This window comes from Mustelus asterias, chromosome 17 (assembly GCF_964213995.1).
Source record: "Mustelus asterias chromosome 17, sMusAst1.hap1.1, whole genome shotgun sequence".
Lineage (NCBI taxonomy): Eukaryota > Metazoa > Chordata > Chondrichthyes > Carcharhiniformes > Triakidae > Mustelus > Mustelus asterias.
This window is the reverse complement of record NC_135817.1, coordinates 5073455-5087645: the sequence shown is the minus strand read 5'-3', so window position 1 is coordinate 5087645 and position 14191 is coordinate 5073455. Positions and strand designations below refer to the sequence as shown.

The following is a 14191-nucleotide window of genomic DNA, read 5'->3' as shown; positions in this document are numbered from 1 at the left end:
TTTATTTCTCTCTTAATGTCTTCCAGTCATCTGGATATTTTGTTTTGCTCGCTTCATATCTGTCAGTTCCTAGTATGAAAAATAGGAACTAACATTAACTAGATCTGTGATAAAGCTCAGGTTATTTACAGAGCAACCTCTTGAATGTCATTGCTGTTTGTTGAATCCTACATTTCTCAGCTTACAACAGTGGCTACATTCAAAAGTATTTAAATGGCTGACATCTGGAAATGTCACTATATTAATGCAAATTTATATTTCTTTCCACTGAGTCTGTGTAACTGAATCTAATATTACATCAAAATGTAATCTGAATCATGCTATTTTATCAAAACTACTTTTTGAAGAAGTTCTGTGGTGGGAATTTCTGTGTCATCGTGAATATGTTCGGTTAGGTTGCTCGGATCAGGATACAATGAAACAACAGTTACCTTTTCCTTTCTAATTTGTGCTTAACTTTATTCCTTAAAACATAATTTATGCTATGGCTTGTCATGGTACCAGCAAGGTGTTGCCTATGACACCACCATTACCTGTTAATCATTGCTGCTTTTCAATCATAACCCTGTGGCCATAGAGACCACCATCATCAAACCTGTAAAAACAAGATGCACAACTGCTATCAAAAGTTATATACACACCCAGAAAAACAAGCAGATTTAAGGACATGCCGGTCAGCTGGGTAAGGGGTCCCTCCAGCACAGAGGTGAGTAACAATTAGAGCTATAAGACAGAGAATCAATCCTTTGTCGGATGAGTGTCCCTCATGCTTGATTTGTTGCTGCGATTATGAAGAGTTACATAGAACAGTACAGCACAGAACAGGCCCTTCGGCCCACGATGTTGTGCCGAGCTTTGTCTGAAACCCAGATCAAGCTATTTCCTCCCTATCATCGCGAAGTACTCCATGTGCCTATCCAATAGCTTCTTAAATGTTCCTAAAGTTTCTGACTCCACTATCCCTGCAGGCAGTTCATTCCACACCCCAACCACTCTCTGAGTAAAAAACCTACCTCGGACATCCTTCCTATATCTCCCACCATGAACCCTATAGTTATGCCTCCTAGTTACCGCTCCATTCACCCGAGGAAATAGTCTTTGAACGTTCACTCTATCTATCCCCCTCATCATCTTATAAACCTCTATCAAGTCTCCTCTCAACCTCCTCCGCTCCAAAGAGAAAAGCCCAAGTTCCCTCAACCTTTCCTCATAAGACCTACCCTCCAAACCAGGCAGCATCCTGGTAAATCTCCTTTGCACTCTTTCCAGTGTCTCCACATCCTTCTTGTAGTGAGGTGACCAGAACTGCACACAATATTCCAAATGTGGTCTCACCAAGGTCCTGTACAGTTGCAGCATAACCCCACAGCTCCTAAACTCAAACCCCCTGTTAATGAACGCCAACACACTATAGGCCTTCTTCACGGCTCTATCCACTTGAGTGGCAACCTTCAGAGATCTATGGATATGAACCCCAAGATCTCTCTGTTCCTCCACATTCTTCAGAACCCTACCTTTGACCCTGTAATCCACATTTAAATTTGTCCTACCAAAATGAATCACCTCGCATTTGTCAGGGTTAAACTCCATTTGCCATTTTTCAGCCCAGCTCTGCATCCTACCTATATCTCTTTGCAGCCTACAACAGCCCTCCACCTCATCCACTGTATTTCTTTTCTTGTTCTTAACCCTGCCTATTTGGGAAACAGTAGACCAGCCAGTGCTCTCTATAGACAAAAAGCATGTATTATTTGCAGCATATTGAATAGGTCAGAACTGACATATATCCTACCTGATCCAGAGGGGTGGAAATTCATGATTACAAAAAAAATTAAAACATTTCAAGAGCAAAATAATATTAAAATATCACCACAAAATAATCTATATACACCAATTAGCCTATAAGGCCAGAAGAAAGTGTGATTGCTTCCCCCACTTATCCTGTCTACAGGAAGTAAAGAAGAGTAGATTTGATTGAAACATACGAGATTCATGACAGACTGGACGTGGAAAGATGTCTTCTCTTGTGGAAGAATGGAAGAACTATGGGTCACCCATTTCAGACGGAGATTAGGAGAATTTTCTTCTGAGGGTTGAGTGTATTTGGAACTCTCTTCCTCAGCTGTTTATTGTTACTTGTGTCCACTGAAGTGAAAATTGATGCAAAACACCTGTTCAATTTATCTGCCATTTCCTTATTTTCCATTACTCATTCCCCAGACTCACTAAGATTGAGCCAGTACTCATTGGTGTTTACAAGAATGAGAGGTGATCTAATTGAAACATTCAAGATTCTGAGGGGGCTTGACAGGGTGGATGCTGTGAAGATATTACTTCTCATGGGAGATTCTAGAAACAAGGGAGTGTTTAAAACAGTCTGCCATTTAAGACAGAGATGAAGAGGGATTTCTTCTCTCAGAGGGTCATTAGTCTTTGGAGATCTTTTGGGCAGCATGCTGGCGCAGTGGTTAGAACTGCTGCCTCACAGCACCAGAGACCTGGGTTCAACTCTGGCCTTGGGTGACTATGTGCAGTTTGCACATTCTCCCCATGTCTGTGTGGGTTCCCTCCGGGTGCTCCAGTTTCCTCCTAGTTTCGAGATGTACAGGTTTGGTGGATTAGCCGTGCTAAATTGCCCCTTAGTGTTCCAAGATACGTACCTAGATGGATTAGCCACAATAAATGTGTGAGGTTACGGGGATAGGGCAGGATAGAGGGCTGAAGTAAGAAAGTCAGAGAGTTGGTGCCGACTCAATGGGCCAAATGGCCTCCTTCTGACTGTAGGGATCCTATCTTCCCTTCTCCAGCGAGCAGTGGATGTTGGGTCATTGACTATATTTAAGGCTGAGTTACAGATTTTTGATTGACAAGGGAGTCAAGGATTTTGGGGGCCCTGCAGTAAAGTGGAATTAAGGCCATTATCAGAATAGCTAATCTTATTGAATGGTTGAGCAGGCCCTACTCCTATTCCTTATGTTCTGATATTTTATAAATTAATGCACCAACTTGCTCATGATCTGGGCCAGCTTTCCAATATCCAAAAACACAAATGACCATTCACTTTCTTGTGCAAAATCAGTTTGTACAGTTTAATATAATATGCTATTATCCCAATTAAATCCACAAAGCATGGAATACTGAAACTGCAGAACAATTTGCAGTCACCATTTTCAGAATGAGAAGATAAATATAATTTGCAATTGTAAAGCAAACTTACCATGTTAGTAACAGCACACAATCGGAATGGTCTTTTGAAAGCATGACTGACACAGAGTTCATTTTGCAACCAACTGTACACCCATACGAGTGCAGAGTGGATGTCAAGCTTTTTGATATTTTTCTTTTTTTTGCAAGGTCCTGCTATTCAGACTACATTGCAGGTCAATATACTGAGGTATCTCCAATATCTAGACCTGAACCCATGAAAGGAGTTGCAAAGGTGCAACTGATACCCACCAACGAAAGCACAGCCTTATAATTCTGGCAATAGGATCTTTACGCATTTCAATTTAAAAAACGAGTTAACAATTCTGGCAATGTCATGACGGTTTCTTTGGAAACTTGGCAGTAATTTGGTTCTGTTGGTCAACTTTGTGAAGCTAAATAGAAGCTTGATTCAAAATGAGATGGAGTCACTGTCACACAATTGCTAGCTAAAAAGGGAACAATTCAGCTGTCTGATTTAGTAAAACTATATACATGATCATGTAGGTTTATTATAAACATTTCCTTGCTGCACAGATCAGATATATAATTATTTACATCCAGGAAACTAAGTGCAGTCAAGCAATGAGCTACAATTGTAGTCCAATCTTTTCAATTACGTTGAACAAGTTAATTTATGTTGCTGCAATTTTCGGAGAATATGCCAAACCTTTATATCCACCTGTTATCCGTATCATACTTATAGTCATATAATGTTCTACAGTTGGGCTCAGTGGAATATTTCACAGAAGTTGTATCAGATTCCCACTAAGTTATGGGAAAAGTACATTTTCAACAACGCTTGAGTATTTCTACTCAGATTAATTCAGTTTCTGAAAGCTCCACATTTGCTTGCTTTTCCAATGATTTCTTTCAGGAGAGCTCCATCCATTTGCCAAAACGCATCAGTGTTGGTGACTGCAGTCAAATGATTCATACAGAATTTGAAGCAAAATTCTTCTAAATCCTAGATACAAAAGAAGAAATTTCAAATTAATACTTCCTAGTAGCACAAGAGAACATTGGACATGAAGGCAGAAATAGGGAAACATTCTGCATTGCAGCCAACAGCATAGCCCAGGGAAAAACAGGGTTCCAGCTCAAAGTTACTATCTTAGATACTAAACTTGTTTGATCTGAAGTTCCCAAACACTATCACACAGTCCCTTACGTGAGCCTCTCTCCCTTTTCTAGTTGCTTTGAAGGGTGGTCCATGAAGTAAGTGTAGTTATTAGCAGCACGCTTGTGAGCCTGTGGGTTCAATTGCTATTGTTGTGACTGTACATCACGTTCACAAGCATGCCGTTACTTGGCAGCCACCATTCCCTTGTTGGAAAAAGTTTAAGCACAAGAGTTAGGAGCAGGCCATTTACCCCTCGAGCCTGCTCCATCATTCAATAAGATCATATTGTGGCCTCAACTCCTTTTCTTGCAGGCTTCCCCATAACGCTACACTCCCTTATTGATCAAAAAATGTCTAACGCAACCTTGAATATATTCAACAACTTAAAGTCCAACAGGTTTATTTGGTAGCAAAAGCCACAAGCTTTCGGAGCCTTAAGCTCCTTCTTCAGGTGAGTGGGAATTCTGTTCACAAACAGGGCATATAAAGACACAAACGCAATTTACAGAATAATGGTTGGAATGCGAATACTTGTAGCTAATCAAGTCTAAAGGTACAAACAATGTGAGTGGAGAGAGCATTAAGACAGGTTAAAGAGATGTGTATTGTCTCCAGACAGGACAACCAGTGAGACTCTGAAAGTCCAGGCAAGCTGTGGGGATTACAGATAGTGTGACATGAACCCAATATCCTGGTTGAGGCCGTCCTCATGTGTGCGGAACTTGGCTATCAGTTTCTGCTCAGCGACTCTGCGCTGTCGTGTGTCGTGAAGGCCGCCTTGGAGAACGCTTACCCGAATATCAGAGGCCGAATGCCCGTGACCGCTGAAGTACTCCCCAACAGGAAGAGAACAGTCTTGCCTGGTGATTGTCGAGCGGTTCTCTTCCTGTTGGGGAGCACTTCAGTGGTCACGGGCATTCGGCCTCTGATATTCAGGTAAGTGTTCTCCAAGGCGGCCTTCACGACACACAACAGCGCAGAGTCGTTGAGCAGAAACTAATAGCCAAGTTCCGCACACATGAGGACGGCCTCAACCGTGATATTGGGTTCATGTCACACTATCTGTAATCCCCACAGCTTGCCTGGACTTGCAGAGTCTCACTGGCTGTCCTGTCTGGAGACAATACACATCTCTTTAACCTGTCTTAATGCTCTCTCCACTCACATTGTTTGTACCTTTAGGACTTGATTAGCTGTAAGTATTCGCATTCCAACCATTATTCTGTAAATTGAGTTTGTGTCTTTATATGCCCTGTTTGTGAACAGAATTCCCACTCACCTGAAGAAGGAGCTTAAGGCTCCGAAGGCTTGTGGCTTTTGCTACCAAATAAACCTGTTGGACTTTAACCTGGTGTTGTTAAACTTCTTACTGTGTTTACCCCAGTCCAACACCGGCATCTCCACATCATATATTCAACAACCCAGCCCCACTGCTTGCTGGGGAAGAGAATTGCACAGTCTATTGACCTTGAGAGGGCGGCACGGTAGCACAGTGGTTAGCACTACTGCTTCACAGCTCCAGGGTCCCGGGTTCGATTCCCGGCTCGGGTCACTGTCTGTGTGGAGTTTGCACATTCTCCTCGTGTCTGCGTGGGTTTCCTCCGGGTGCTCCGGTTTCCTCTCTCAGTCCAAAGATGTGCGGGTTAGGTTGATTGGCCAGGTTAAAAATTGCCCCTTAGAGTCCTGGGATGTGGGGATTAGCAGGTAAATATGTGGGGGTAGGGCCTGGGTGGGATTGTGGTCGGTGCAGACTCGATGGGCCGAATGGCCTCCTTCTGCACTGTAGGGTTTCTATGATTCTATGAAGAGAAGTTCTCATCTCTTGTCTTAAATGGGAGATCCCTAATTTTTTTTAAAAAACTGTGTATGGTATCTCCTAGATCCTTTCAAAAGGGGAAAACATCCTACAAACAGAGAGTGCGCAGTTAATAACTGACACGATCGTCATCCACTCGCCACATGATGTCGATGAACTGATCTGAAGAATGCTTTCTGGTCATGTGCAGCCAGTTTGAACATGACGTCAACCTTTCCAGTGGGCATGAGAAAATAAAATGATTTGACAATGGCAGCTGACAGGAAAATAGCCACTCTGTAATAGAGTATCTAAACTTTAGCCAGGGTCTTTGAATCTGTCTGGAGTTAAACTGCCTGCTGGGAGTCTTGCATTTGGGAACTTTACTTGAAATGAGGCCAGCAGCTGCTGGTCGTCTGTAAAGGGAAAAGTGTTCATGGTAGGCCCAGGGCTAGAACCTCTCAGTACTCAGGTTACGGGTTAATAGAGTGCGAGTCAATTGCTTTAAAATGGAAAAGAATTTTGAACACTGTCACACTGCCATTGCAAGTCCTTCATACGAAGCCATGGCCAGGGCAGAGTTCAGCAGGAAGAAACAAGAAAGGATTAGGAGAGTTGTACAGAATTTGGATTTCTGTAACTCAAGTGATGGATGTTTGCAACACGCTGTATGTTAATTGTGTATAAATTAATGACTAGGGAATTTGCTGCAGAAAGGAAAGGCGTCCAAAATTTAAAACCAAGGGACAGCAGTAAGTACATAAAAATACTTAAATATATAAACAGAGTACTTAACTAGGTCAAAGGGGATAAGATTAAAATTATTGAGCAGAGGATACCAATATGGGTTCCGAATGGCATTAAATGAAAATCTGGTGTGTATAAATAAATAATATGGATGGCACGGTGGCAGTGCGTGGCACTGCTGCCCCACAGCTCCAAGAATCCAGGTTCGATTCTGGCCTTGGGTGACTGTGTGGAATCTGCACGTTCTCCCTATGTCTGCGTGGGTTTCCTCCGGGTGCTCCGGTTTCCTCCCACAGTCCAAAGATGTGCAATAGGTGGATTGGCCATGCTAAATTGCCTCTTAGTGTCCCAAGATGTGTAGGTTAGGGGGTTTAGTAGGATCAATACGTGGGGTTACAGGGATAGGGCCTGGGTGGAAGCTCTGTTAATAGTTGTTGCAAACTCGAAAGAGTGAATGGCCTCCTTCTGCACTGTAGGGATTCTATAATTTTATGAATACATAGGCAACTCAGGATACTAAAAATGTGCACATGCATACCTACATATATATTCCATATGTATGCTGATGGCACCCTGCTCTACCTCACCACCAATTCTCTAGAAGCTTCCCCTACCATTATCTTTGGTCCCCACACAAACTTCAATCGCTCTCTCTGGTCACTGCCTGAGGTCATTTGTAATCTCCGTGGCATATTTAATCCTGGTGTAAGTTTTCAACTCAGCTATCAATATGACTGATGTATCATCACCAGACTCCGCACTGTCTCAGCTCAACTGCTGCTGAAACCCTCTTACACATCTGTGTTAACTTTAGAGCTGACCATTCAGATGTTCTCCTGGCCCTCCTCTTACCCTCCATAAACTTGAGCTAATCCAAAACTACTGCCTGTGTCCTAACTCACACCAAGCTTTGTTTTCCCATCACTCCTGCGTTTGTCGACCTACACTGGATCCTTGTCTACAATGCTTCAAGTTTAAAATTCTCCTTGTGTTTCATATCCCTTTATTGCATTGCCCTTCCCTAGCTTTGTAACATCCACCAGCTCACAAGGGAGAGGGGCAAGAGGGAGAGCAAGAGGGAGAGAAGAGGGGATAGAGAAAGGGGAGGGAAAGAGGGTAAGAGAAGGGAAGTGGAGGGGTGGGGAGGAGGTGAGCTGAGAAGTGGAAGAGGGAAGGAAGGGAAGAAGGGAAATAGCGAAGGGATTAGGGGAAGGGAGAGAGAATTCGGTGGAGGATGCAAGTCCAAAACCAAATCAAAGACAGAATCTGTATGAAGTTGGGCTCATGGGGCAAACAGCCTTGTTTTATTACAGTCACTAAGCTCCTATAGTTAGAATATTTATGATTAGATATATTGAGATGAACCTCTTCTCAGAATCTGATGATTACCAGACATACAAAAATCTGTTGCAGATTGGGAGTTCACAAAGTCTGTTCTAACAATGAGTATGAAATCCAGTGCAATTCCATTTAAAAGCCACAATGGTTAGATTAAATAAAAATCGCCAGTATTGAAGATGTTCTCACCTTTGCATCATATCGGACAGCTGCTGAGAGCAATAAAAAGGCATTCTCCACAGTAATGCCTCTCTTAATTATCTCCTGGCACAGTTTTTTCACCTTGTTTTCACAGTAAGAAGTAGCCAAATCCAAAAGTCCTGTGAAACATAAATCTAATTATGATTGCAGGATGGAAAAACCGAACGCAAGAGCCTCTAAAATTCAATTTGAGCAAAAATACAATTTAAAAAGCTAATGCACGAGAACCTCTCAGGTATACAATACTAGCTTGTTGGGTCCAACATTAAACATCACTTCCACAAGTCATATAATTTATGCAAATAGAAAACTAGATGAAAATCATAGCACCCATTCATGCCAACTCAGCTGAACAGAAAAGAGGTGATGCTGACAAAACCTTTGGATGCGACACCAGAGAGTACAAATCAAAGAACAATGAACAAAGCAATACAATAGGAAGATAAAGCATGACAACTTGAAATATTATCCACTAACATTTTACAATGGAATGTGTTTGACATCATGGAGCACAGGTTTTGATTCTCGGCACCATACTGCAAGCACTGGATAAGGTGTGCGGAAGAACTACAATAATCCCAAATGTAAGATTGTAACATAGAATCCCTACAACGTAGAAAGAGGTCATTCAGACCATCGAGTCTGTACCAACTCTCTGACAGAGATTCTTACCCAGGCCCACCCCCCACCCTATCCCCAGAACCTCTTGCATTTACCCAACTAATCCCCCTAACCTGCACATTCTGGGACACTATGGGGCAAGTTTAGCATGGCCAATCCACCTAACCTGCGCATCTTTGGATTGTGGGAGGAAACCGGAGCACCCGGAAGAAACACACGCAAAAATGGGGAGGACGCGCAAGCTCCACACAGTCACCCAAGGCCAGAATTGAACCCGAGTCCCTGGCGCTGTGAGGCAGCAATGCTAACCACTGTGCCACCCCACCCAAGGAAAAATGAACAGATCAACATCTGAGATGTATAGAGACGACAGTTAATGGCAAAGGTCCTAAGGTATACACATTTTAAAAAAATATATGGTTAGGAAGGGTAAATCTGGACTACTAAAGTAGGAATGACAGGATGACATGAACGTCAATTAGTGATAAGTATATTTAAAAGCAATAAATTGGGTATAATCAGCACAGGGGAATCTGACATTGTGCATTCAGATGATGCCATTGAAGGGCATAAATGAGAAATATATAGAGGGGCCAAGGCTAGGTCTTTGGGACACTAATGGTAACAGTGCAGGAGCAGGAAGAGAAGCCATTGCAGGTGATTCTCTAGCTATCACTGGGTAGATAATGGAATCCAGGCAAGGGCACTCCAAATCAGCTGGACAATGGAGGAGGGTCATTGCAGGAAGACAATCTCATCATTAACCATGTCAAAGGTTGCAGGGAAGTCGAGAAGGATATGTGGGGATAGTGTAACTGAAGGCTTTATTTAGAATCACTTCCACGCTGCAGCATGGGTGGAAAACTGATTGTTGAGATTCAAACAAGGTTGTGGAAAAGACGGGTATGTATTTAGGAGGTGACATGTACGAAGACTTGAGTGGAAAGGGTGATGCTTAATAATTTACAGAAGTTCTTTAAACAAAGAATTATAAATGTCTGCAACAGCATGCCAAGCAGGATATTAAGCATATAAACTAATGAGGTAGGGAAACAAACCACAAGTTTAGGATCCTAGGCATCAGCTTGGCTCAGGTGTTAATAAGGTGGTTGTGGTTTCAAGCCTCATTATAGAATTAATGTATATAACCCAGGCTGACAATTCAATGTATTACTGAGGATGTGCAGTATTGCTTTTTTTTTGGATAACACATTGAGGCCCTGCATAACCGTTCAAATGGAGGAGAGAGCAGTGTATCATCCAATGAGCTGGTCATCATTTCTGCGATAGCCAAAACTACCAAAAAGCAGATTCGTTCCCTTCATTTCAACTGTATTTGGGATCTTGCTGTGTGCAAACTTGGGAAACAGGGACAGAAGAACAAGAGTAGGCGATTCAGCCACATCATAGATTACTATCAACCAACTCCACATTTCATCTTTACCTCATATCCCCGATAGCTTTGGCCAACAAAAACCTACCTCTGACTTATTCTGAATAACCAATCGATCATCAAATGCCACTTGCAGAGGAGATTCCAAACTTCTACCACCCTTTGCAGCTAGAAGGGTTTTGTAATCTCACTCCTAAAATGTCTGCCTCGAAGTCATCTAAAGTCATTAATAAATTTGGTGAATAACTGAGCCCCCAACACATATCCTTGCAGAACACCACTCATCACATCCTGACAATTAGAGTACCTGTCTATTATCTCTATTGTCCACCTTCTGCCACTTATCCAATTTCCTATCAGATCAATAATTTGCCTTTAATTCCATGAACTTCAAAGTTAGCTAACAGTCTCAGAGAGCTTTATAAAATGCTTTCTGGAAGTCCATATAATTAACATCCCTAGATCGTTCCCTCTCCTCCACTTTGGTCACCTCTAAATTCTTAGAATCCCTACAGCACAGAAAGAGGCCATTCGGCTCATCGAGTCTGCACCGACCACAATCCCACCCAGGCCCTACCCCCATATCCCTACATATTTACCCAATAATCCCTCTAACCTACGCATCCCAGGACACCAAGGGCAATTTTAGCATGGCCAATCAACCTAACCCGCACATCTTTGGACTGTGGGAGGAAACCGGAGCACCCGGAGGAAACCCACGCAGACACGAGGAGAACGTGCAAACTCCACACAGACAGTGACCCAAGCCGGGAATCGAACCCAGGTCACTGGAGCTGTGAAGCAGCAGTGCTAACCACTGTGCTACCGAGCCGCCCACTAATTGAATTAATATTCAATAAGTTTTACAAATCCATGCTGGCTCTCTCTTTGATCAGCTGAAAATGTTTTCAATCACTTGAAGACTCAAGAAATTTCCTGACAGCCTAGATGTTAGGCTGACTGATCTATCATTTCCTGGTTTCCTTCTTTCATCTTTCATAAATATTAGCGTGACATGCACAAATTTTCTAAAGGAAAGGTTTTTGATTGAGAGAACTTTCAAAGATTATAGTTAGAGCATCTGCATTGTTCTCACTTACTTTTTTTAATACCCAAAAATAGAAACCATCTGGTCCTGGGAATTTGTCACTCTCCAGTACCATTATTTATGCCTTTTGATAAGTAAAGGAGAATGTGTTAGAAGGAGCTGCTACACCAGGATCCATCGTGTAGGTTTAGTGATCATCTATTAGAACAATCCAGCAGCAGTGAGAAAATACAGACTGCCAGAAATTTAAACAAAATATTTTCCCTATTTTTTAAGAAATATGGCAGCTTTGAGGAGTTTGACAGATGAGCAGTGATCCACAGTTTCAAAGCAGACCTGCTCACAATTGTCAACTTTAGGCAATAGATTTATTTTTTTCTATCTACTACCAAAGGACAAATGGCCTTCCTGCATTCATCAGGGAAATTTTGTGCTCTCTAATTTCTACGGTCATTTCTACATCCTACTCAAGAGGCTTGAACAAAAAAAAAGCTGACACTCCAGTGCAGTATTGAGGGAATGCTATACTGCCAGAAGTTCTGTCTTTCAAATCCTGATGGAATTGAATTTGATTGACACATCGTGATCTTTGAATTTGCCATTGGACAATTATCCTTCCCTTTTGACACTTACTCTGGCAACTGAAAATTATGTGCCACACTCCCAAAACAACAACTGAAATTTATCAAGAACTCAAAAAGCTGCGGCAAAAATTAGTAAATGAAGGATCGCTGTCTATGCTGTACCAGGGATCAGAGAATAGCAAGCAAATTAAGAAAGCCAGAGTATCCCAGTTGTGCCTGCTATTTTAGGGGCAGCACAATTGCACAATGGTTAGCACTGATGCCTCTCAGCGCCAGGGACCCGTGTTCGATTCCTGACGTGGGTCGCTGTCTGTGTAGAGTTTGCATGTTCTCTCCGTGTCTGCGTGGGTTTCCTCCGGGTGCTCCAGTTTCCTCCCACGGTCCGAAAGACATGCTGGTTAGGTGCACTGGCCAGACTAAATTATTCCTTAGTGTACCCGAACAGGCACTGGAGGATTTTCACAGTAACTTCATTGCAGTGTTAATGTAAGCCTACTTGTGACACTAATAAAATAACTTTATAATCTATGCTGTCCTTCCTGAGACTTGTCCGTACAAACAGGGGCTAATTGCATAACAGTACCTATTGCATCCTCCGGAGGTAGGTTGACAGAGTCTGTGTACAAGTATTCTAGAAAGGCATGGTACACCGGATAGCTAAACTGGTCAATCTCAATCACCTCTTTTTCATCTTCACTCCAGTAGGATTGAAACATAGTTCGAAAATGCTCACACCTAGGGGTATGAAAGGAACTAACATTAGTAGCTGAACTATCTTCACAAGCCTCGAATTCCTAGAAAGCATTGGCTTATAAAATTTTAAAGCAGTACCTGATTTTCAGAACAGCTTTATGAACATGGATGAATTTTCCTTCCACACAGAACTTTAAATCTGACGTTTCCAAGCTGTCAAACTCCTTGTGCAGAGATTGAGCTACAGTCAGGTGATCATCCTGCTCTATAGAAAGTGGAAATCAAGTGATAAAAGCAAATATTGGGCAACAGCACAGATGCCCTAACAAGATAACTTGTGCCATCAACAGGATCAATCTGGGGCATACTACTGTTTGGGGTCTCCAAATAAAAATTCATTGAAAAATTATATTACATGAGGCAGGGGAGGAGGAACATGTTTAACAAGTGTAAACAATTAACAAAAAAAATTAGGCAGTGAAATCTGTTAACTAATTCCTACTGTCTCGATTTTAATTATGTTTGCAACACAATCAATATAGATAAAATGGGTCAATACCATTGGACACAGATTTAAGACAACTGGCAAAAGAATTAGGGTTGGAAAGGCAAGGAAAAAATTTTAATGCAGCAAGTTGTGTGAGCTGCACTGCCTGTGTGCTGGAAGCAGACCCAGTCACAAATTTCAAAAAGGAATTGGATTTGTAGTTGAAAAGGAAAAAGCGCTGGGCTGTGGTGAGCATTAGGGGGAAATGGGACTAATTAGATGGCTCCTTCAAATAACCAATACAGGGATGATGGGTTGAATCAACTCCTCCTATGCTGCAAGGTTCTGTGAACTAATTAATTATTTAAATTACCTTTTTTTGGTTACTGGACCAAAAATAAAATGCAGGTTCAAGAGGGAAGCCTACAAATCAAATTTACACCTTTCAGATTTTTGTCTGTGTTTATTCACAAAGCTCTGATTTACTAGCATCTTACCTATGGACAAGAGGCGCCATGTAACTGCTGGAGAGGCAAAGCAGGCAAACACATCATCCGTGCAGGAGAAGTGAGTGAGGCGTGGGAGGGTGACCGATTGGCCCCGGCAATGGCCCCACATGTACACCTGACCACCCTGAGTCTTAGCAGCTGAGGTATGAGTGGAATGACAGGCTGCAATTTCCACAATCCTATAGACAGAGAGCAAGGTAAAGAGATGATAGGACAGGTGATAAAGTACGATATGTTCAGGCAGAAGTTTTCTGCTGGATTAGTAGGTGCTTATGATTGAGCTGCTGGCACTTTCTCATATTCCTCTCAGCATGCAGCTTGATTATATCTTAAATTTTTTTTAAAAACATGGTAGATTGGTTAACTCTTGACATTGTTCTAAGTAGCGTTGTTGTCCTTGGGCTTAAATTTAAGAATGACCAATCATCTATAATTTATTTCCAGTGTT

General features: G+C 42.1%; 1 protein-coding gene across 6 annotated transcripts in view; it reads right to left on the bottom strand.

Annotated features, from left to right (window-relative positions):
• Positions 1-3067: 3067 nt before the first annotated feature.
• The window catches only part of rcbtb1 (regulator of chromosome condensation (RCC1) and BTB (POZ) domain containing protein 1), a 51771-nt gene continuing 40647 nt past the window's right edge, over positions 3068-14191 (bottom strand). For 3 of the 6 annotated variants that reach the window (XM_078232159.1, XM_078232162.1, XM_078232160.1), the window contains exons 8-12: positions 13732-13922; positions 12886-13012; positions 12638-12789; positions 8397-8527; positions 3068-4171 (exon numbers count right to left, since the gene is read on the bottom strand). In XM_078232159.1, the coding sequence (XP_078088285.1) occupies positions 4031-4171; positions 8397-8527; positions 12638-12789; positions 12886-13012; positions 13732-13922 (742 nt within the window). In that variant the 3' untranslated portion in view covers positions 3068-4030. Of the gene's footprint in view, positions 4172-8396; positions 8528-10510; positions 10640-12637; positions 12790-12885; positions 13013-13731; positions 13923-14191 lie in introns of those variants that run through there. The other 3 variants (XR_013499873.1, XR_013499874.1, XM_078232163.1) reach the window with 2 other exon arrangements.